General features: G+C 42.9%; 2 protein-coding genes and 1 pseudogene across 3 annotated transcripts in view; 2 read left to right on the top strand and 1 right to left on the bottom strand.

Moving 5' to 3' along the window:
* The first annotated feature begins 2,519 nt into the window (after positions 1–2,519).
* Positions 2,520–3,930, top strand: LOC138073751 (elongation factor 1-alpha 1-like; annotated as a pseudogene).
* A 4,568-nt stretch (positions 3,931–8,498) lies between these two features.
* On the top strand, positions 8,499–23,767 carry OXA1L (OXA1L mitochondrial inner membrane protein). Its single transcript, XM_068963539.1, has 10 exons — positions 8,499–8,568; positions 9,010–9,171; positions 19,244–19,457; positions 20,966–21,109; positions 21,380–21,465; positions 21,691–21,855; positions 22,062–22,166; positions 22,253–22,415; positions 22,503–22,583; positions 22,668–23,767. The coding sequence occupies exons 1-10, from the start codon at positions 8,506–8,508 to the stop codon at positions 22,796–22,798; spliced, it is 1,314 nt and encodes a 437-aa protein (XP_068819640.1). The 5' UTR covers positions 8,499–8,505; the 3' UTR covers positions 22,799–23,767.
* Positions 23,535–24,172, bottom strand: part of SLC7A7 (solute carrier family 7 member 7) — a 31,285-nt gene continuing 30,647 nt past the window's right edge. For both annotated transcript variants that reach the window (XM_068963534.1, XM_068963528.1), the window contains exon 10: positions 23,535–24,046. In XM_068963534.1, the coding sequence (XP_068819635.1) occupies positions 23,940–24,046 (107 nt within the window). In that variant the 3' untranslated portion in view covers positions 23,535–23,939. The remainder of the gene's footprint in view (positions 24,047–24,172) is intronic.

The following is a 24,172-nucleotide window of genomic DNA, read 5'->3' on the forward strand; positions in this document are numbered from 1 at the left end:
AAAGGTTTTACTTTAAAAAATTAACCCCTCAAAATTCAGAATTGTATTTATTTGGTAACTTTTTATTTTGATATAATTTTAAGTTTGCAGGAAATTTGCAAGACTCATGCAAAGCACTCCAAATTCACCAAGATTCACCAAGTGTTTACATTTTGCTCCATTTGCTTTATTATTCTTTCTTTTAAATATTTACTTTCCACTACATACATTTATCGGACTTCCCAGTGGTAAGAAGTGGTAAAGAATGATGGTGGCTCAATGATAAAGAACCCGTCTATAATGCAGGAAATGCAGGAGACTCAGGTTTGATCTCTAGGTTGAAAAGATTCACTGGACACAGGCGTGGCAACCCACACCAGTATTCTTGCTGGGAAAATCCTCACTTTTATATATTTATTCATTAACTTGTATACATCAGTATGCATTCACAGATTCTTATTCTAGTTAGTGGATTATTATGTTACTATCCTTAATTCTGAGATTCTAATTGTTCTCCATTTGCCTATTCAGAGATCTAAGCTAAGATCTAAGCTGATTTACTTATTACCAGCCAAGTGACCTTATATTCTGAAATTCCCTCATAATGTAATAAAAGTAGATTGTGGGTTTGGACTTTACAATGTACAACAAATGTATAGGGGAAAGGCAGTACAACATAAGAAAAGAAAGAGGGAAAATTAGAGCAAGGCTATGAAGCATAAGTTGAGAAATCTCCCTAGTTTTTATCTTTAAGTTTCAGTAATAAACGGTTAGCTCAAAGTAAATGACAGGAACAGGGATGGGTTTTTAAGGCTCTGTTAAAATATGCCATTTTTGAAATCAGGAATAAATAGTAGTTAAAGTTCACAGAGAAATAACTTCAGGCTTCTATTTTCTTTGTTGTAAAAGCTCCCTTTTCCATTTTCATTTGTCTGACACAACTGAGCGACTAACACAAAAGGCTTCATGATAAGTATCAACTAACAATAGAAAGAACTAGAAGTTCACCTATAACTCAGCACAATACAAAAAGAAATTGTTTATAAGACCAGGTTGTTTTGTCTCAGTAGGATGTTTTTAAGTGATCACTCTTTATTTATGGAGAGACAATTCTTCTCAGTCAACAAGCTCTATTTTCTGCATCTTGAACAACAAACAAAATCTCTAAGACGCATTTTACCTTTCAAAATCTAGATTATGTTAAATAACTCCTACATTTACGGATAAAAGCCTGTCAAAGAAAGTGGGGCTTTTTTCTCACATTGAACATTGGGAGTTGGCAGCAAACACCTCCAGCACTCTAAAAACCCGACAAGTAAAATCAACACACACCATTAGCAAATGAAAAGCAAAAATCAGAAGAGAGAGTTTGACCATTGCCCCAGTAATGGAATTAATCTATCAGAGACATTAGAAATCGAAAGACTGCAACAGAGAATTATAGAATTGGAAAGGTAAGCTCTGTTTAGGGAAAACACTACATAGGGAACATTAATCTCTTATAGGATTGGTTACTTTAACCAGCCTTGGACACAATCAAATACCTAGACTTCCAAGTGAGGAAGCTTTGACATCACTGCACATCATCCCACAAAGCCTAATGAACCACAACTGGCTTCTGGTAACACCCACAACCACTTCAAGACCCCTTCAAACTGCAAAATGGAAATGGAAATTAGGCTCAATGACATTTAGTCATCCAAACTGTTTTGAAAAGTTTAGAACAAAAAGATGAGAAGAAAATCATATGTCGTGCTATGAAAATCAAGAGAAGAGAGTTTTAGAAAAAAGGGAGATCAACAGTGTCAAATACCACAGAGAGGCTAAAACAGGGAGGGCTGGGAAAAAACAACTTTTGCCTTGTGATTAAGAAGCCAGGACTGCTATTCAATGAGCAATTTGAATCACAGGGACAGAAGTTGGAGGAGCAGGAGGAGCCAAGAGAGTAGAACTAGGAGTGACTGTGCATTTAGAAAACGGAGTTTGATTCTTAAACCAGCAACAATAAAAGGATCAGAAAAGAGGCTCAGCATTCCAGTGAAGTCAAACAAAGGTTTTTGGTGTGTGTGTGTGTCTGTTCAGCACAGGGAAGAAAGATTATGTACACAAGCAGAGGAGAGAAGAAAAATTAAAAGTTCTCAAGTTAGGACTTCCCTGGTGGTCCAGTGGCTAAGAATCCACCTGCCAATGCAGGGAATATAGTTTCAATCCCAGGTCCAGGAAGATTCCACATACCTTGGGGCAACTAAATCCACGCCACAACTACCGAAGCCCTAGTGCAGAGCTTGTGCTCCCAAACAAGAGAAGCCATCAGTGAGAAGCCCTCAAACCACAATGAAGAGAAAGCCCATAAGCAGCAACAAAGACCCAGCACAGCCAAAGAATAAATTAATAAACAATACAGAGAATTATTCTTAGTAAATAAATGAAATGAAAGGCAACTTTAACATTTTTTTAAAAGCAGGCACAAAAGGCTTTTGAACAATGGGTTTGCCACCAGGAACATGTGTCATAAAAACCATCACTAAATCTAAGCCAAAATGGGAAAGGAAAAGACTCATATCCACATTTCTGTCATTGGACAGAATAGATTCAGGCAAGTGTACCACTACTGGCCATCTGATCTACAAATGTGGTGGAATTGACAAAGAACCATCAAAAAGTTTGAGAGAGAGGCTGCTGAGATGGGAGAGGTCTCCTTCAAGTATGTCTGAGTCTTGGATAAACTGAAAGCTGAATGTGAGATATCACCATTAATATCTCCCCAAGGAAATTCGAGGCCAGCAAGTACTATGTGACCAACATTGATGCCCCAGAACACAAAGACTTATCAACAACACGATTGCAGATATATCTCAGTCTGACTGCGCTGTCCCGATTGTTGTTGCTGGTGTTGATGAATTTGAAGCAGTCATCTCCAAGAATGGGCAGAACTGTGAGCATGCCCTTCTGGCCTATATTCTGAGTGCGAAACAACTAATCATTAGTGTTAACAAAATGGATTCTACTGAACCACCCTAGAGCCAGAAGGGATACTACAAGGAAATCATTAAGGAAGCCAGCACCTACATTAAGAAAATTGGCTACAACCGTGACACAGTAGCATTTGTGCCAATTTCTGGTTGGGCTGGTGACAACATGCTGGAGCCAAGTGCTAACACACCTTGGTTCAAGGACTGGAAATTCACCTGTAAAGACTGCAAAGACAGTGGAACCACGCTGCTTGAAGCTCTGGACTGCCTCCTGCCACCAGTTTTTCCAACTGACCAGCCCTTGCATCTGCCCCTCTAAGACATCTATAAAATTGGTGGCACTGGTACTGTCCCTGTATGTCCAATGCAGACTGGTGTTCTCCAGTTAATGTTACACTGAAGTAAAGTAAGGTAACTTAAACTGCCCATATAAAACAAATGGTCCACAAAACATTCTCCTTTCCTTCTGAAGGCAAACTGAACTAAAGTCTACCGAAATGCATCATGAACCTTTGAGTGACTCCCTTCCTGGGGACAACGTGGATTTTGATGTCAAAATATTCATTGTGGCAATGCAGCTGGTGACAGCAAAAATGACTCACCAATGGAGCTGGCTTCACAGCTCAAGGTGATTATCTTGAACCAATCTGGCTAAATCAGTGCTGGATATACACCTGTGCTGGACTGTCACACAGCTCACATCACTTGCAAGTTTACTGAGCTGAAGATTGATGGTCATTCTAAGGAAAAGCTGGAAGTGGCCCCTAATTCTTGAAGCAGGTGTTGCTGCCATCATTGATATGGTTTCTGGTAAGCCCAAGTGTTTTGAGAGCTTCTCTGATTATTCTCCTCTGGGTCACTTTTTACTGTTTATGACATGAAATAGATGGCTGTGAGTGTCATCAAAATAGTGGACAAGAACACAGCTGGAGCTGGCAAGGTCACCAAGTCTTCCCAGAAAGCTCAGAAGACTAAATGAATATTATCCCCAATACCTGCCACCCCAGTCTTAATCAGTGGTGGAAGAATAGTCTCAGAACTGTTTCTCTCAATTGGCCATTTACATTCAATAATAAAAGACAGGGTTAATGATAACACTGCATCACAAAACCTTCAGAAGGAAAGGAGAATGTTTTGTGGACCATTTGTTTTGTATGGGCAGTTTAAAGTTACTAGTTTTTAAAATCGGCAATTTTTTATTTGAACATTTTTTTATTTTTATTTTATATTTGAGCATAGTTGATTAACAATGCTGTGTTAGTTTCAGGTATACAGCAAAGTGATTCAGTTATTCTTATACATGTATCTATTCTTTTTCAAATTCCCTTTCCCATTTAGATTACTACAGAATACTGAGCAGCGTTCCCTATGCTATACAGTAGGTGCTTGCTGTTTATCTATTTAAATATAGCAGCATGTATGAAAATCAGCACTTTTTAATGGAAACAACTTGACCAAAAGTCTGTCACAGAATTTTGCGTTCCATTAAAACAAACCTTTTATTTAACTTTGATTTATTTTTGGTCATGCTGGGTCTTTGTTGCAGCTCAAGGAAGAGTTTTCTCTAGTCACAAGGGCTTCTCTAGTTGCAGAGAATGGGCTCCAGAGGATGCGGACTCTAGTGTACAGGTTTTGCATATGAGATCTCAGTTCCCCAATCAGGGATCAAACCTGAGTCCCCCACACTGGAAGGCAGATTCTTAGCCACTGAACCACCAGAGAAGTCCTAAAACAAAGCTTGATGAGAGAGAAAAAGTGCAAAAGATAGGAGACTTGCTCCCTGCCTCTAGAATTGCATTATCTAGAGGGGGAAACAGGGCTAATTTTCATGAAACGCAATAAAAAACACAGAAAAAAAGTCAGAACCAGTGCAAACTAATATAAGCAGACCTCATTTGGCTTTAGTAGTAATGAAATGTTTTCTGAAGTACAAAAACCTATTCACATAACATTTTAATTCATTTCAGTTATCTACTGCCACACAAAAAAGTACTCTAAAACTTAGTGGCTAAAACCACAATCATTGTATTTGCTTGTACTCTGCAGCTTGGGCAGAGCTGAGCAGCCTATCTCTGCCCCCCACAGAGTCATCCAAAGTATCAACAGCTACAGTAGAGGCTGAAGAAGCCGCTTGCAAAATGACCTTCTTCACATGGCTGGAGAGTTGGTTGTGACTGTTGGCTGGGAGCTCAGTGGGTGCTGTTAGCCGAGCCCTCAGCCAGGGTTCCTCCACGTGGTTAGGTTGGGCTTTACACTTTACACAGCATGGAAGTCCAATGCCACTTCCCCTTGAATGTAAAGTAGAAGCTATTAAGCTTTCTTAAGGCATACAGTCGGTAAAGAATCTGACTGCAATGCGGGAGACCCAAGTTTGATCTCTGGGTGGAGACGGTCCCTGGAGAAGGGAATGGCAACCCACTCCAGTATTCTTGCCTAGAGAATTCCTTGGACAGAGGAGCCTGGCCAGCTACAGTCCATGGGGTCACAAAGAGTAAGGCATGACAGAGCGACTAACACACACACACAGAGTGACTAACACACACACACAAACACACACACACGGCACAAAGAGTCAGACACGACTGAGCAACTAACACACACACACACACACACACACACACAAAAGGCATAGCCCTAGGATGAATTCTAAGGACCAAAGCAAGCCATAGGCCAGCTCAGATTCAAGAGACGTGAACTATCAATGGTGCAAAACTGAGAGGGAAGATTCATCTGGGACTACCAAAATGCATCACTAAAAACAAAGCTAGTGGAGGTGACAGAATTCCAGTTGAGTTATTTCAAATCCTAAAAGATGATGCTGTGAAAGTACTGTACTCAATATGCCAGCAAATTTGGAAAACTCAGCAGTGGCCACAGGACTGGAAAAGGTCAGTTTTCATTCCAATCCCAAAGAAAGGCAATGCCAAAGAATGCTCAAAGTACCGCACAATTGCACTCATCTCACATGCTAGTAAAGTAATGCTCAAAATTCTCCAATCCAGGCTTCAACAATATGTGAACAATGAACTTCCAGATGTTCAGGCTGATTTTAGAAAAGGCAGAAGAACGAGAGATCAAATTACCAACATCTGCTGGGTCACTGAAAATGCAAGAGAGTTCCAGAAAAACATCTATTTCTGCTTTATTGACTATGCCAAAGCCTTTGACTGTGTGGATCACAATAAACTATGGAAAATTCTTAAAGAGATGGAAATACCAGACCACCTGACCTGCCTCTTGAGAAACCTATATGCAGGTCAGGAAGCAATAGTTAGACCAGGACATGGAACAACAGATTGGTTCCAAATAGGAGAAGGAGTACGTCAAGGCAGTATATTGTCACCCTGCTTATTTAACTTATATGCAGAGTACATCATGAGAAATGCTGGGCTGGATGAAGCACAAGGTGGAATTAAGATTGCTGGTAGAAATATCAATAACCTCAGATATGCAGATGACACCACCCTGATGGCAGAAAGTGAAGAGGAACTCAAAAGCCTCTTGATGAAAGTGAAAGAGGAGAGTGAAAAAGTTGGCTTAAAGCTCAACATTCAGAAAACTAAGATCATGGCATCTGGTCCCATTACTTCAGGCAAATAGATGGGGAACAGTGGCAACAGTGGCAGATTTTACTTTTTTGGGCTCCAAAATCACTGCAGATAGTGACTGCAGCCATGAAATTAAAAGACGCTTGCTCCTTGGAAGGAAAGTTATAACCAACCTAGACAGCATATTAAAAAGCAGAGACATTACTTTGCCAACAAAGGTCCATCTACTCAGGGCTATGGTTTTTCCAGTTGTCATGTATGGATGTGAGAGTTGGACTATAAAGAAAGCTGACCACAGAAGAATTGTTGCTTTTGAACTGTGGTTGGTATTGGAGAAGACTTTTAAGAGTCCCTTGGACTTCAAGGAGATCCAACCAGTTCATCCTAAAGGAAATCAGTCCTGAATATTCATTGGAAAGACTGCTGCTGAAGCTGAAACTCCAATACTTTGGCCACCTGATGCAAAGAACTGAGTCACTGGAAAAGACCCTGATGCTGGGAAAGATTGAAGGCAGGAGGAGAAGGGGACTTCAGAGGATGAGATGGTTGGATAGCATCACTGACTCGATGGACATGAGTTTGAGCAAGCTCCTGGAGTTTGATGATGGACAGGGAGGCCTGGCGTGCTGCAGTCCATGGGGTCACAAAGAGTCGGACAAGACTGAGCTACTGAACTGTTGTTTGGTTTTTGGTTTTCTGGTTTTCGATTTTTTGCCAAGTGTTCTATAGCTGTATATTTGTCATTACCTCTATTAATTTTTCAAAGCAACTTTTAAAATCTTGTTTACAATGAAATCCAACAAGTTATTAATATGTCATAAAGATTTCGACAATAAAGACCATCAGTTATCTTAGACAACAAAATCTAGAGACAGGTAGGTCTAACTCTGATGCAGCAACAGCTCAATGACATCATCAAGTATTCAGGGGATTTTCCAGGGGATTTTCTATCTTTCCATACAACCATCTTCAGCACGATCACTTCTCATCTTTAAAGATTTGTCCCCTAGGGGACTTCGCTGGTGGTCCAATGGCTAAGACTCCTTGCTCCCAAGGCAGAAGGCCAAGGTTCATCCCTGGTCAGGGAGCTAGATCCCACATGTCCTGAGTGAGAGTTCACATGCTGCAACTAAATACATTTTTTAAAAAAGATTTGTCACAAGAGGCTCCTCAATCAGTTCCTAAGGAAAGCGCAAGATAAAGCCTCCTCTTGAAGCTTTCTCTTTTTATCTGGAAGGAAAGAATTTCCTAGAAGCTGCCTTCCTTCAATTTCTGTCTAATTCCATACCATTCTCAAATTTCACTGGATCAGTGATTACAGGGGCTTCCCAGGTGGCTCCAGTGGTAAAGAACTTGCCTGCCAATGCAGGAGACATAAGAGACACCGGTTCGATCCCTGAATTGGGAAGATTCCCTGGAGGAGGAAATAACAACCCACACCAATATTCTCGCCTGAAGAATCCCATGGACAGAGGAACCTGGTGGGCTACAGTCCATGGTGTCGCAAAGAGTTGGACACGATTAAAGTAACTTAGCACGCACTGTAATTTGTTGTAGTTCAGTTGCGTCTGACTCTTGAGACCCCACGGACTGCCTGCAGCACTCCAGGCTTCCCGGTACATTACAATATTACCTAGCAACAAAAAATCAAACATCACCGGGTACAGAAAACCCACACCGAGGACAGCCAAGACCCTCTGGAGAGTATTTCTTAGAGAATAGCGGATTTAAAGGATAGAGGGAAACCCGCTCAGGATTTACAGTCACTAACAAAAGCCAGTTATAAGGCTCTGAACTTCAATCTCCTGAAAACAGTAACAGCGCAATCTCGTTAATTTCCCCCTGCGCCTTCTTACCCACTTCAAATATGGCCGCCAAGCGCCAGTTTCCTTTACCTCCTGAGTGTGGTAAAGCTCTGACTTCACGCCCATTTCCAAAAGGGCTTCCTCCCGCGAGGCTGCGGTTTTCAGTGCGCAGACGCGAACTTATGTCCTCTTCCCGGCAAGATGGCGCTGGCGTTGATGTGCGGGCGCCGGCAGCTTCTGCGCTTACTAGGGCCCCGGCGTCAGGTAAGGATACCCCGGGGCCGAGCGCCAGGATGCCGCACTGTCCCTGTGAGCCGAGCCAGGAGTGGCTTGTGCAGACGGGCATGAGCAGACGCTGACCTGCTCACCCGGACCTCCTTCTCGTGGCCTGGGGTCATATGAGGGCGCGGAAGGGTTACGTCCCAGACACCGCGGGGTCAGCAGCCTCGTATCTTAGTCTGTTCCTGGGACAAGCGTCACCTCGTCTAGAGAAACCTCAGCCTCCACTTCTGGGCCCCGGGGTGGGTCTGCGGTAGCTGAGAAGCAGGACTCACTGCTTGCATGCTTTCAGGCTCGCAGTCTGAGCGCGGGGAGTAGAAGAGTCCTGACCTGTGGAAATTGGCTGCCTGTCTCTTGAGGGGAGGGGTGAGCATAATAAGCGATTTTACCTGATAAAAGGACTCCATCTCCCTTTTACCCACTCAGTTCCACAGCGTCGCAGGGCCCTGCCAGTGGCCCCGGAAACCGCTGACAGCTGGGCTCGGGTCCCCAGCCGACCGGTGCCGCGGGCACCCGCGCTATGTCCTGCTCATGGCCCCAGGCCCCCGCGGCCTCAGTACCTCTGCCGTCTCTTTTGGAGAAGCGCAGGTAAGAGACATTTCGTCCCTGAAATGTTAGGAATGGTGCTTCTTGCAGATTTTATTTTTATTTTGCTTTGACTGGGAGGAGGGGAATATGGAGCTGTGTTCTTGTCCACACACCACCCAACTCCCCAAATGATAGCATCTCTGCTTGGGATAGATATTCACGTCAGTGGTAAAATTATTGAGAGCACAGGAGGAAAAGTTTATGTTGTAAACAAGGTGTTGTTGGCCAGAATGGTGGCAAGCCACTGATGGTGAAATAAGATGCAATTCTGTTTGTATATTGGAAAAATTATAATTTGCATGTCAAATGTGGATAAAGAATGTCACCTACCATATCAATAAACAAAGGACGTTGAGGCCAACAGTCCCAGTGGCCACCCCCAACAGGTGCGCCCTGAGGGAATTGAGGATGGAGAAACAGAATATTAGCAGTAGCTAGTTAGGGTACATGTCAAAGGAATGATTTTAGTATGCCCAAACTCTTGCATCTTTCCATACGTAAAAAATACTAAATTCATTAACTTGAGACTTCTGGTTTTTATTAGCAGTAATTTTTTGGTGTTGTAATTACCTGGTTGGGCTGGGGGTGAGGGGTGTTGTTTGGCAAACTCCTGTATATCCTGGCTCCTCCCTTACCTCTTCTGAACAGTTCCTCAGAGCTGAGAGGCTGTGTCCTAGGCTTAAGACCCGAGTAGTAATAATAATAAGTATTAGTCCTTCAGTCAACTCTTTGCAACTTCATGGACTATAGCTTGCCAGGCTTCTCTGTGCATGGAATTCTCCAGGCAAGAATACTGGAGTGGATAGCCCTTCCCTTCTCCAGGGGATCTTCCCCACCCAGGGATCAAACCCTGGTCTCCTGCTTTGCAGGGTGATTCTTTACCATCTGAGCCACCAGGGAAGCCCCTCAGTAATGCCCCAAATAAAACACAATTCTCAACTTTTAGGTCTTGGTTTTTTTTTTTTTCCAGTGGGCAGTTTGGGCTACCAGTGAAGGGGCCCAGAGTAGCATTTCCCCCTTCCCCTGAACTGGGGCCGTGGTACAAGCAGGGGCCTCTTGTGCCTATCTGCCTCCTCAGAGAGTCCAGACAAGTGTGGGTGAGTCTGTCCTGGTTCTCGGATCTCCCAATTACTGGTTGATAATCCTTGGTGATTGCCGCCATGAGATTAAAAGACGCTTACTCCTTGGAAGAAAAGTTATGACCAACTTAGATAGTATATTCAAAAGCAGAGACATTACTTTGCCGACTAAGGTCCGTCTAGTCAAGACTATGGTTTTTCCTATGATCATGTATAGATGTGAGAGTTGGACTGTGAAGAAGGCTAAGCGCTGAAGAATTGATGCTTTTGAACTGTGGTGTTGGAGAAGACTCTTGAGAGTCCCTTGGACTGCAAGGAGATCCAACCAGTCCATTCTGAAGGAGATCAGCCCTGGGATTTCTTTGGAAGGAATGATGCTAAAGCTGAAACTCCAGTACTTTGGCCACCTCATGCGAAGAGCTGACTCATTGGAAAAGACTCTGATGCTGGGAGGGATTGGGGGCAAGAGGACAAGGGGACGACAGAGGATGAGATGGCTGGATGTCATCACTGACTCGATGGACATGAGTCTGAGTGAACTCCGGGAGATGGTGATGGACAGGGAGGCCTGGAGTGCTGTGATTCATGGGGTCACAGTCGGACATGACTGAGCGACTGAACTGAACAGATACCTGGCTCCCCATGTGAAATATACTAGGATTTGCTCAGTTGAGAGACTCTGAGCCATCTGAACTGGGTGATTAGATGAGAAGCTGGTCTAACGTTTTTTCAAGAAGCCAGCTGGATTTCTGTACTTACACTTACAAGTATGTACTTAATTGGGAATTAAAGAAAATCTTGCCCTGAAAATGGCCAGTATGGGGCTTTTTTATTTTGTATGCAGTAAGAGGAAGCCAGCTTGATAAAACATCTTTTCAGAATTCTGACCTTACAAAGAAACAAAACCCCTTCTAGAGGGAACTTCCATTTTCTGTGTCTTTGAGATGTAAATGTCCTACCTGATCTTAGGCGCCTCGTTGTGTGTGTGTTTTGAGAAGTTGATTTCTGCTATCCAGAAAGTAAGTACACGTATGGTGTACATATGGCAGCCAGTCAAATAGACTGAGCTTCTCGGCAGTCTTTTGTCTGACCGTGACAATTCTCAGGGACTTGAGTCATCTTAATCTTGGTTGCATCAGCCTATACAATAACGATCTTTACTTTCTTATACTGTTTTGAGTAAACTTTATAGATCTTCTGAAGGCTACATCCTTTGGACTTTCTTGTAGGGGTACCTCTTTTCTCTTACTGATTTGAGTTATAATTAAAATGCCACCTGTCAATAACCACTGATTGTTTAAATTGGAAAAATGTCTTAAAAGATACATTTTTACAGAGCTCTCATTATATACAGCTGTTTTATTGATACCTATGGGAAAAAAAAAGCAGAAGCTGACTACACACACACTCACACACACAGTAGTTAACCTAGGAATTCTGTTAGGTTTTTTGTTTTTTTTAAAAAGGTTTGGGAAACCTTATTTGTGGTTTCTGTTTCCCTTCAGTGAGTGGGTCTTACAGATGCTAATAAAAACATGAAGATAATTAATGTTGATTAGGCTGATTAGCGGAGGTTTAAAAAATGAAGAGAAAGTCTAGAAACTTCTTCCCACAAAAGTGGAAATGTTAAAGAACTCGTGTACCAAATGGATAAGGAAATCTTTAAGTGGTTATATTAAGAAATAAGAAATATAAAACAGATGGTAATACGATTAAAACAAAAGGTTTCAACACATTACCTGAGGTTTGATGGACCAACATTATTGGTCCCCAGTATTAGATTTTCTTCCCCCTAAAGGCTAGAAGAAACTTACACAGAGATATCTGACTAACAGTTGCTTGGGACAACAATTAGGGCAATTGATTAAGTTTTAAAAAATTGATAAAAGAGCCTGAGTCCCTTGGCTCAACCTCTCACTGGGAACCCAGAGCCTTTTATACAAAAATAGATCAAATGATTTGATTAAAAAGGAAGTTTCTGGACTCCTTCTAAGACCAAGACTTGATGTGATCCTGACAGAGACTAAAGTTAAAGTTATAGAAGTTGATAGAAATGAGATAAAAATTTATCAAAACTGGTATATTTAAATGGGCTTTATGTAAGATGATGATATCTCTTTTGCCTTATTGTGGGATAGACATTGTGTCTCACTCCCCGGCCTGTTATTATTATAAGACAGGGCATATAAATCTGCTCCTCAGACTATAGTAATTAAGCATACTAAAGGAAACCAGTAAGGTTACTAGAGCACACACGACATAACGTAAAAACTGGGAGCTGATGTTCCAGGGCTAGCAAAAATAGTCATAGAGATTTGCTCTGGGTCTAACCGGTGCACTCAGAAAGAGGGCCTTTGTTGAATGCCTTATAAAAATTTTGAAGACATAGTAAATTGAACCCTAAAGTTCTATAATGTAGAAATCTTGATTTTCAGTTTAGTTAGAAGTCAGTGATTAAAAAAGAAAACAAAATTTAGTTCGGCAAATCAGTCTTAGTATCACTTAGGCAATTGACCAGTTCTTTGGGAAATTAAAAGCAACTATTTTTGTCTTGAAAATCTCTACAAATCAGAAATGTAAATATAGCCGCTAAACTAGTAAGTTTATTAATACTTGATTCATAACTTAAATTTTTGTTGTTGTTGGTTGCTAAGTTGTGTCCAGCTCTTTGTGATCCCATGGATTGTAGTCCCCCCAGACTTCTCTGTCAATGAGATTTCTCAGGCAAGAATACTGGAGTAGGTTGCCATTTCCTTTTCCACATAACTAAATATTTTAATGAAACTATGAGATCTTTAGTATTGTCTGTTTGTATGTCTGTATATATATTATACATAAGATGTCACTACCTCTGATATACTTTCAAAATTAAATTTATAAAATGCCTTTATTTAATTGATTTTAAGTGCTTACAAATTAACTCTTTCTAAATATAAAGGAAACTGGCCAGAATAAATTTCAGGTTCATGTGATCTAGGAAATAGTAAATTAATATCTGGTGTTAAAGAAGTCAGTAAGTTCATATTCTTTGGCAGAGTTTTCAGCAAGAAAAAATAATAACTTGGTGTTATTTTCATAAGTTAGGAAATCCACAACCCACATGGTGTGGCAAAATAGATGAGTTGTCAACTGGGGGGCACAACATAAAGGCACAACATAAAGGTTGAGAGTTGTGTCTTATTTGGGGCATTCAGTTCAGTTCAGTCACTCAGTCGTGTTCGACTCTTTGCAACACCAATGAACTGCAGCACGCCAGGCTTCCCTGTCCATCACCAACTCTGGGAGCTTACTCAAATTCATATCCATCGAGTCAGTGATGCTATCCAGCTATCTCATCCACTGTCGGCCCCTTCTCCTGCCTTCAGTCTTTCCCAGCATCAGGGTCTTTTCAAATGAGTCAGCTCTTCGCATCAGGTGGCCAAAGTACTGGAGTTTCAGCTTCAGCATCAGTCTTTCCAATGAATATTCAGGACTGATTTCCTTTAGGATAAACTGGTTGGATCTCCTTGCAGTCCAAGAGACTCTCAGGAGTCTTCACCAACACCACAGTTCAAAGGCATCGATTCTTTGGCACTCATCTTTCTTTATAGTCCAACTCTCACATCCGTACATGACTACTGGAAAAACCATAGCTTTGACTAGACGGACTTTTGTTGGCAAAGTGATGTCTCTGCTTTTTAATATGCTGTCTAGGTTGGAGCTTTTCTTTCAAGGAGCAACCGTCTTAATTTCATGGCTGCAGTTATCATCTGCAGTGATTTCGGAGCCCCCCCAAATAAAGTCTCTCACTGTTTCCATTGTTTCCCCATCTATTTGCCTGAAGTGATGGGACCAGATGCCATGATCTTAGTTTTCTGAATGTTGAGCTTTAAGCCAACTTTTTCACTCTCCTCTTTCACTTTCAAGAGATTCTTTAGTTCTTCTTCACTTTCTGCCATCAGGGTGGTGTCATCTGCATATCTGATGTTATTGACATTTCTCCTGGCAATCTTGATTCCAGCTTGTGCTTCATCCAGCCCAGCATTTCTCATGATGGACTCTGCATAGAAGATAAATAAGCAGGGTGACAATATACAGCTTTGACATACTCCTTTCCCAATTTGGAACCAGTCTGTTTTTCCATGTCCAGTTCTGACTTGTTTCTTGACCTGCATACAGATTTCTCATTAGGCAGGTAAGGTTGTCTGGTATTTCCATCTCTTTAAGAATTTTCCACAGTTTTTTGTGATCCAAACAGTCAAAGGCTTTGGTGTAGTCAATAAAGCAGAAGTAGATGTTTTTCTGGAACTCTCTTGCTTTTTCGATGACCCAATGGATATTGGCAATCTGATCTCTGGTTCCTCTGCCTTTTCTAAGTCCAGCTTGAACATCTGGAAGTTCACGGTTCCTGTATTGTTGAAGCCTGGCTTGGAGAATTTGGGGCATTACTGAGGACTTAACTAGGATGCAGGCTCTCAGCTCTGAGGGATTGTTCCAAAGAGGTGAGGGAGGAGCCAAGGTATATAGGAGTTTTGCAAAACAAACAAAAAGGTAGTTGAAACATCAAAGGATTACTGTTAAAGAAAAACCAAGTGTCTCAAGTTAATGAGTTTAGCACTTTTCTGTGTAAGGAAAGATACAGGAGTCTTTTGTCCAGGTGCTCAGTGGTGTCCACCTCTTTGTGACCCCATGAACTGCACCATGCCAGGCTTCCCTGTCCTTCACTATCTCCTGGAGTTTGCTCAGACTCATATCCATTGAGTCGATGATGCCATCCAACCATCTCATCGTTTGTCACCCCCTCTTCCTCTTGCCCTCAGTCTTTCCCAGCATCAGGGTCTTTTCCAGTGAGTTGACTCTTCACATCAGATAGCCAAAGTATCGGAACTTCAGCATCAGTGCTTCCAATGAATATTCAGTGTTGATGTCCTTTAGAATTGACTCCTTTGATCTCCTTGCAGTCCAAGGGACTCTCAAGTGTCTTCTGTAGCACCACAGTTCAAAAGCACCAATTCTTCAGCACTCAGCCTCCTTTATGATCTCATCTGTACATGACTACTGCAAAAACCATAGCTTTGACTATACGGACCTTTGTTGGCAAAGTGATGTCTCTGCTTTTTAATACGTTGTTAGATTTGTCATAGTTTTTCTTCCAAGGAGCAAGTGTCTTTTAATTTAATGGCTGCCGCCACTGTCCACAGTGATTTTGGAGCCTAAGAAAATAAAGTCTGTCACTGTTTCCATTGTTTCCTCATCTATTTGCTATGAAGTAGTGGAACCGGATGCCATGATCTTAGTTTTTTTGAATGTTGAGTTTTGAGCCAGCTTTTTCACTCTCCTCTTCGACCTGTATCAAGAGGCTCTTTAGTTCCTCTTTCTACCATTAGAGTCGAGTCATCTGCATATCTGAGGTTATTGACATTTCTCCCTGCAGTCTTGATTCCAGCTTGAGCTTTGTCCAGTTCGGCATTTCACATGATGTATTCTGCATAGAAGTTAAATAAGCAGGGTGACAATATACAGCCTTGACGTACTCCTTTCCCAGTTTGGAACCAGTCTGTTGTTCCATGACCCGTTCTAACTATTGCTTCCTGACTTGTATATAGGTTTCTCCTTTCTTACAGGAGGCAGGTAAGATGTTCTGGTATTCCTGTCTCTTTAAGAATTTTCTGCAGTTAACATAGTCAGTGAAGCAGAAGTAGATGTCTCTCTGGAATTCCCTTGCTTTTTCTGTGATTCAGCATATGTTGGCAATTTGACATCTGGTTCCTCTGCCTTTTCTAAATCCAGCTTGTTGCCTTGCTAGCGTGTGAAATAGGTGCAGTTGTGCAGTTTGAACATTCTTTGGCATTGCCTTTCTTTGGGATTGGAATAAAAACTGACCTTTTCCAGTCCTTTGGCCACTGCTGAGTTTTTCCAAATTTGCTGGCATATTGAGTGCAGTACTTTCACAACATCATCTTTTCATTTCAGTTCAGTTCGGTTCAGTCGCTCAGTCATGTCCGACTCTTTGCGACCATCTTTTAGGATTTGAAAGAACTCAGATGGAATTCCATCACTTCCACTAGCTTTGTTTGTAGTAATGCTTCCTAAGGCCCATTTGACTTCAAACTCCAGGATGTCTGGCTTTAGATGAGTGATCACACCATCGTGGTTATCCAGGTTCGTCAAACTTAACTGCAAATGCAATAAAAGACCCCCATATTGGCCATTTTCAGGGCAAGATTTCCTTTAGTTCCCAATTAAGTGAGTACTTGTAAGTTTTGTACATACATAGACTTGGCTAGAGTGTTAGCTGGAGGCAAAGATGTTAGGCCAGCCTCTCATCTAATCACCCAGTTTAGACTGCTCAGTGTCTCTACTGAGCAACTCCCCATCTTTCATCTGGGCTCCCCTAGTATCTTTCAGCTGGGCAGCCAGGTACCAGTTAAATACTGCCAAATGAAACTCAGAATCATCAGCCAGTAGTCAGGAGATCCAAGAATTCCCCTGATTTGTCTGGACTCTCCAAGGAGGCAGACAGCCCCAAGAGGCCTCTGCTAATATGAGGCCCTAAGTCCTCCTAGAGTTCAGGTGAAGGAGAGAGGTATACTCTGGATCCTTTTGTAGTCACCAAAATCGTTAACTGTAAAAAGTGTACAACCCAAAAGTTGAAGATTCTGTTTTATTCAGTGAACTTGCTAAGGACTTAAGCCTGGAAGACTGCCTCTCAGATAAGCTCTGAGGGACTGTTCCAAAGAGGTAAGGGAAGAGCCAGGATACATGGAAGTTTGGAGAGGTGGCAGGGAACAGGTAGTTAGAATATCAAAAGATTTAAAAAAAAAAAAAAGTATTAAAGGAAAACTAGATATCTCAAGTTGATGAGTTTAGCACTTTTCTGTGTATAGACTGATGTAAGAGTCTGGGCTTGTTGAGATCATTCCTTTGATAAGCACCTTAAGTATAAGTAAATAAGTAAGTGAAGTCGCTCAGTCGTGTCCGACTCTTTGCGACTCCATGGACTGTAGCCACCAGGCTCCTCTGTCCATAGGATTTTCCAGGCAATAGTACTGGAGTGGATTTCCATTTCCTTCTCCAGCGGATCTTCCCGACCCAGGGATTGAACCTGGGTCTCCCGCATTGTAGACAGCCACTTTACAGTCTGAGCCACCAGTATACAGCACCAGTATTCTGTGTTTCTCCATCCTGGATCCCCTCGGGGTATACAGTCGAGGGTGGCTGATGGCTGCTGCTCCGTTGTTTACTCATATGGCAGGCAACATTTTTCTTCCACATAGCGGTCTTTCACAGGCAATCTAGAGAATTTTAGATTATCAACAGGCCCTAATCCAAAAGTAGCAGGCCTATCAGCAGAATCTTTGCCAGATCTACACATCAGCCTTTCTAGTGCCATGGGACAAAACTAGTCATAATGCCTCCCAACTTTTGGTCAAATTTATGACCTGAAAAGAGAAAAAAAAAAAAAATTTATGACCAAAGAATGTCACCTGCCACGTCAGCAAACAAAGTATATTGGGGCCATCAGCCACTGCAGCCACCCCTGTAGTGCATCCTGAGGGGATTCAGGATGGAGAAGCAGAATACTGGCCCTACTGGCCCTAGAAAGTTAAGGTGTATATCAAAGGAATGATTTCAATAAACCCAGGCTCTTGTAGCTTTCCATGCATAGAAAAGCACTAAATTCATTAACTTGAGACACCTACCTGGTTTTTCTTTTAATTAGCAGTAATCTTTTGGTGTTTGACTACCTGGTTTTTTGGGGATGTTTGTTTGTTTTGCAAAAATTCTTGCATATCCTGGCGTCTTCCTCAGAGCTGAGAGGCTGTGTCCTGGGCTCAAGTCCTTAGTAATGTCCCAAATAAAACACAATTCTCAACTTTGAGGTTGTGCATTTTTTCAGTTGACACAATTACAACTTGCATGTCCCTGATTTAAGGCTGAGCGCCAAAGAATTGATGCTTTTGAACTGTGGTGTTGGAGAAGACTCTTGAGACTCCCTTGGACTACAAGGAGATCCAACCAGTCCATTCTGAAGGAGATCAGCCCTGGGATTTCTTTAGAGGGAATGATGCTGAAGCTGAAACTCCAGTACTTTGGCCACCTCATGCAAAGAGTTGACTTATTGGAAAAGACTCTGATGCTGGCAGGGATTGGGGGCAGGAGGAGAAGGGGATGACAGAGGATGAGATGGCTGGATAGCATCACAGACTCGATGGACATGAGTCTGAGTGAACTCCGGGAGTTGGTGATGGACAGGGAGGCCTGGTGTGCTGTGATTCATGGGGTCACAAAGAGTTGGACACGACTGAGTGACTGAACTGAACTGAACTGAGTATTTCTCAGCACCAAGTAGATATCATCTTAAAAACTGAGTTGTAAAAAAAAAAAAAAAAACTGAGTTGTTTAAAGAAAAATTATAATAGCTTAAGTGTATGCAAAATCGTGCCAGTGATACTGATGCAACTGAAATTTGGAAAATACTAATACAAGAAATAACTTCCTAACATGAAGGAGAGTCATGAAGTCTTATTCTGAGTAACTTATCTTCCTGCTTAGAGAGGAAAATAAAATATCCTTTTTTAAAAATCATGAACAGGAATATATTTAAAATAAACCTTTACAAAGTAATGTTTTTTGAAAAACTGACCAATACCATAAGCATCATAAAACCCAGAAAAATAATAAATTTTTTAATTGACTTCCTGACATTAAATGTCCTTTTTAAGCTTTGAATTCTTTGGACAGTATAGGCTACCATGGGAGAACAAGAAATAGGGAGTCCAGAGAGCACCTCAGTGTTGGTTATTGTAAGAGGGACCTCGTTTTCTACGTATCTGCCCCCTGCTGAATATAATGTGCTTAGTCGCTCAACCATATCTGACTCTGTGTGACCCTTTGGACAGTAACATACCAGGCTCCTCTGTCCATGGGATTTTTCAGACAAGAATACTAGTGTGGGTTGCCATTTCCTCCTCTAGGAACCGAATATAACACATGGCTCTTGTCCCCCACAGGTTCCGGCCCCTCCAGTCATTCCTGCAACTCCCCCACCCACAGCAGTACCTGAAGTGGCTTCTGGAGAGGCCGCAGATATCATCCAAGCTGCTGCAGAGCAGAGCTTTGCTGAACTTGGGCTGGGGTCCTACACCCCAGTGGGACTGATCCAGAACTTACTTGAATTTATGCATGTTAACCTAGGCCTACCATGGTGGGGAGCCATTGCTGCATGTAAGGGAACATGTCTGTACAAGGGTAGAGGAAATGGGGGTTTGGGGTAGAACTTTAAAGATAGCAGCTCTGCGTGGATAGAGGAAATAGTTGCAGAAGTTTATAGCTGAGAAAAGCCGATGATGCAAATGAGTGGTAGAGATTCATAACACTTAGATGCACTCCACTGTATTTCTTGAGGGGCATTTTAAAACCACTAGACACCTAGGATTTAAGAAGTGTAAGTTTTTGAATGTGAGGGTAGGGTTTAAGTATGGGGACCTCCGTAGAAGTGATGAAGCCTGACTCAGGAGAGCAGAAGGTCAGGTCAGATGGGAAGACACTGACATTGCTCCTCTTATAAGGTTAAAACTGCTTTAAATTCTGTTTCTCCCCATACATTGCTCCAGTGATCCCCCTTCTGTCCCCCGTGTCTTCAGCTTCTCCATCTTTATTGCCTACTCTGAACATATAGGTGTGTGCAAGCATACCATGTGTTCCTTGGTAAATTCCTTCCCCTCATTGTTAATTCACTTGTAACTACTACCCTTTCTCCTTCTCTTCTATTCTACACCCAGTAGGCTTTTCTCTCTTTCTGTTCTGTGACCCTCAGGAGTCTGACTTACACCACCTCGTTCTAACTGCCAGTGATATCATTTCTTAGTCCACTTTTCATACTTGTCCTTTCTGCATTAGACACAGTAGAGTGTGGAACCTGCCCCTTGGCTTTTGCAGCTTTCTGTCCATATCTTCCCATCTCCATTCCTCAGTCCTCTACCTGCCCCTTCAGTGCTGGTGTTCCCGGTTCTGTCCTTAGCTCCCTTCTCCGTCCACTTCACACCATTTATCATTATGGTGATAAAGCCTAAATGTGTTACCTCCCCCTCGTCTCTTCTCAGCCCAGGCCCACTTGCTTATCACAGATACCATCAACTAAATATTTGTTGAAATGATCAGGAAATTTGAAATGTAAGGAAAGAAATAGGAAGGAGTTAAAGTAGTAGGCCGCCAGATTACCTCCTATTCCAGACATTTCTAGGACAGCATTTTTCAAACTTCATTCCTGGGAGCCCCAGAGTTCTGTGAAAGTGCTTCTGAGCAAAGCAAATTCCAGAGATTGAACAGTCTTAACAGTCAGACAGCCTCCTCACCCAGGGCAGCTTGATTTTATTTGTTATGTATATTGTGGTTACACTTAGAATTGAGGAAAAAAGGAGTCCATTAATCATAGAAAATTTGGAAACCATTGATCTATAAAAGTAGCTTCTGTCACCTTTTTGAGGAAATAAGATTGCTGGTCATTTGTTTGGAGAAGTTAATGCCAGACTTTCGATGTCAAAGCAGAGGACTGAGCCTCGAAGGAACTGAGTCACACCGCGCCCTTTGGGGCCTGTGGGCATGAGCCACAGGGAGGGAAGGTCTGGACAAGAGACCCTCTTAGGGAGACCTAGAAACGTTTAACTGTCTAGCTGCAGAATGGCGTGATGGAGAATGCAGAATGTCACTCCACTCCTGGTTTGTGTTTCCAGGCACAGTCCTTGCCCGCTGCCTGGTGTTTCCTCTCATCGTGAAGGGCCAGCGAGAGGCAGCCAAGATTCACAATCACTTGCCAGAGATTCAGAAGTTTTCCGCTCGAATCAGAGAGGCCAAGTTGACAGGAAACCACACAGAATGTGAGTCAGTTGCAGAACGAGCGTGGGAGAGGACCTGTTTTCCCTACATGCAGCTGGGGGCGGGGAGGGGGCAGTGGGTAGGAGGGGGAACAACTCAAATTGGGAGTTACTACAGTTGGGCAAGTGCTAAGATATACCTGCTTCTTGGGCCTCATGCTTCCAGTGCCTGGCCAGGGTCAGTTAGATTTGACTCATGGGCCAGGTGATGAGGATGGTCACCTCCACCAACCTAGCTGTTAGCCCAACCATTACCTTCTACTCCCTTCCCAGTTTACAGGGCCTCCTCGGAGATGACATTCTACCAGAAAAAGCATGATATTAAACTCTTTAGACCTCTCATTCTACCACTGACTCAGGTGAGCAAAAAACATTTCCCCTCTAACTTCAGAAACAATCAGATTAAGAGAAACAACAACAAAAGTTAAAAATCAGATTATCTCCTCTGTTTCCCATACCCTAGACCCTAAAAGCAGGTTGGTGGTGATATTATGCTACATAAACCCATTATGGGTTTCAATAACGGAGTAATTAAAATGTCCCCTCTGTTAAAGGGTCCTGACACTGTTTATCCTGTGTCACAGGCCCCGATCTTCATCTCCTTCTTCATTGCCTTGAGAGAAATGGCCAACCTTCCCGTGCCCAGCCTGCAGACAGGTGGTCTCTGGTGGTTCCAGGATCTCACTCTATCTGACCCCATCTACGTATTACCTCTGGTGGTCACAGCTACGATGTGGGGTGTCCTTGAGGTAAGCCCGGGTCCGCCAAGTGCCTGTCCTGCAGAGTGGGGAGTGAAAGGAAAGCAGTTGTGTAGAATGGTCATTCTTCACTCCCTGGAGAGACAGAACTGATGGGTAAGAGATCTGAGCCAGGATCAACGACATGCATTTGCTTGTGTGGGACATGTTGCTTGTCAAATGCATGTTCTTCCTTTGCCTTTTCTTTTTTTCCCCAGTTAGGTGCTGAAACTGGCATGCAAAGTTCTGACCTTCAGTGGATGAGAAATTTTATCAGACTAATGCCCCTGGCAGTCTTGCCCATAACTATCCATTTCCCCACGGTAGGTGATGGCTTAGGGGCTGGCTCCAAGTCTCCTGGCAAGCTGCCCAGAGACGCAGCTTCTGAGCGCCTTCTCTTCTCATCCAGGCAGTGTTCATGTACTGGCTCTCCTCCAACATGTTTTCCCTGGGCCAGGTGGCCTGTCTCCGTATTCCTGCTGTACGCACTGTACTGAAAATTCCCCAACGTGTTGTGCACGACCCAGACAAGTTACCTCCACGAGAAGGCTTCATAAAGAGCTTCAAACAAGGTAAGGGCCCGTCCTCTGTGACAAGGACAGGGGGGACATGGTCTTGAAATGGGTGCAGGACCAATGGTCTTCCTCCCCTTTACACAGGCTGGAAGAATGCCGAAATGGCCCATCAGCTACAGGAGCGGGAACGACGTATGCAGAACCACTTGGAGCTCGCTGCCAGGGGTAAATAACCCTTGCGGGCTAAATTCTGTCATTTGTTTCTTCCTTTTCTTCGTTCATCAGGATTTGTTTTCTCTTCTTCCCCAGGTCCATTACGACAGACGTTTGCCCACAACCCTCTGCTGCAGCATGGAAAGAATGACCCTCCCAACACCCCCAGCAGCAGCAGCAGCAACAAAGCAAAGTCAAAGCAGCCCTGGCGTGACACGCTTGGCTGACCTCTGCTGCCTGCTCACACTGGCAGGAACTCTGTCTCTTCAGAGACTCAGCCTTCGAACACGATTTCATGCTGGGTCTTTGCGCCAGACCTAGAAACTGTGGGACATGTTGATGTTCATTTTAAAATTGGATTCCACTACAGACTCTTCCACCTAAGTGTGAAAGAACCCTGGGAGCCAGGTGGTCTTCCCATCCGCAGAGTTAGTAAACCTCTGTGCTACACACTGCTTCCTAACACTTACTAAAAAGGGACATGGATTGTGTGCTTCAGAGAGAATAGCTTGGGTGATGATTGCTCTTGCTGGCCCGCAGTCTTAGGAGGCATCTCAGTGTTGTAACCTGGCATTAAGGGCTAGATGTGTTGCACACCCATATTTGCCTTGTAGTCAGAGTTGTGTGCCTGATAAGTGGCGAATGTATATGGAGGAACCACATTCACTTATCCCAAGATTACTTATAAAATATCCTTCAAGAAGTAGATGTGCTCAAGTTCTTAGTGATAAGAGGAACAGAAGTTGATACAGCTTTTATCAAATAACCTAGCATTTTGCTACAGCAGCATAGGTTTTCTCGTGTAGAGGCTGGTTGCATCAGCCTTCAGCAGCTGGCTTAAGAGGGAAGAAATGCTCAGATTCTTTCTAACATAAGATTGTTTTTAGTCTCCCTGCCTGGTTCATGGAAACTGTCTGTAAGACATTATATAAAAATGATGAAGCCACTCAGAGTTCAGAAGCATACCCTTTTATTGTCTAGCACCTGTGACAGTTTCATGTCTCTAAAAGAGACAGGAAGTTAAAGCACTGATGGATTTTCCAGTGGAAGAGGAGTGGGCAGACACACTGGAGGTGAGTGGATATCATAACACATGGGAACGTGCCACTGGAACATCCAAGCTCACACCTAACATGCTTCCCATCACAGTCTGCTTTATGTCCCTTTAAAAGAAACCTGTAATAATATGTAGCAAAACAAATAAATTACTCTCCATCTCTCAGAAAGCAAGTTCAGAGGTTGCTGAAGCTGCCTAAGAGGCTTCTGGACAGGTGCCTCCAAAGAAGTGAGCTTTCCTTTTCAACTTCCTTGCCTCCAGCCAGCAGGAGATACAAGCCCCTGCTTTCCACATCTTGAAATTTCTTGTGGTTATTTAGACTTAGGATCCTGTTGCTTGTACTGCTCTCCTCCATCTTCCAAATCCATCTCTGCAGCAACTGACATACATAGGACCTGGAGGTACCACGTGACAGAAGCTACAAAGAGAGGTTTGAGTCAAGAATTGAGAAATCAAGTCAACTGGACTGAGTCCAAGTGGCACTGAATGGGGCTGGGCCCAAGGGGACAATTTCAGTTAAACCTCAACAACAGGGGCTATGGCA

This window comes from Capricornis sumatraensis, chromosome 2 (genome assembly GCF_032405125.1).
Source record: "Capricornis sumatraensis isolate serow.1 chromosome 2, serow.2, whole genome shotgun sequence".
In the NCBI taxonomy this organism is placed as follows: Eukaryota; Metazoa; Chordata; class Mammalia; order Artiodactyla; family Bovidae; genus Capricornis; species Capricornis sumatraensis.

Excerpts from the sequence above, each read along its gene's own strand:
- OXA1L (XM_068963539.1), top strand. The coding sequence starts at position 8,506 with ATGGCGCTGGCGTTGATGTGCGGGCGCCGGCAGCTTCTGCGCTTACTA. Across the intron at positions 8,569-9,009 it reads TACTAGGGCCCCGGCGTCAG|TTCCACAGCGTCGCAGGGCC; the intron begins GTAAGGATACCC and ends TTACCCACTCAG. Across the intron at positions 21,110-21,379 it reads GACAGGAAACCACACAGAAT|TTTACAGGGCCTCCTCGGAG; the intron begins GTGAGTCAGTTG and ends CTCCCTTCCCAG.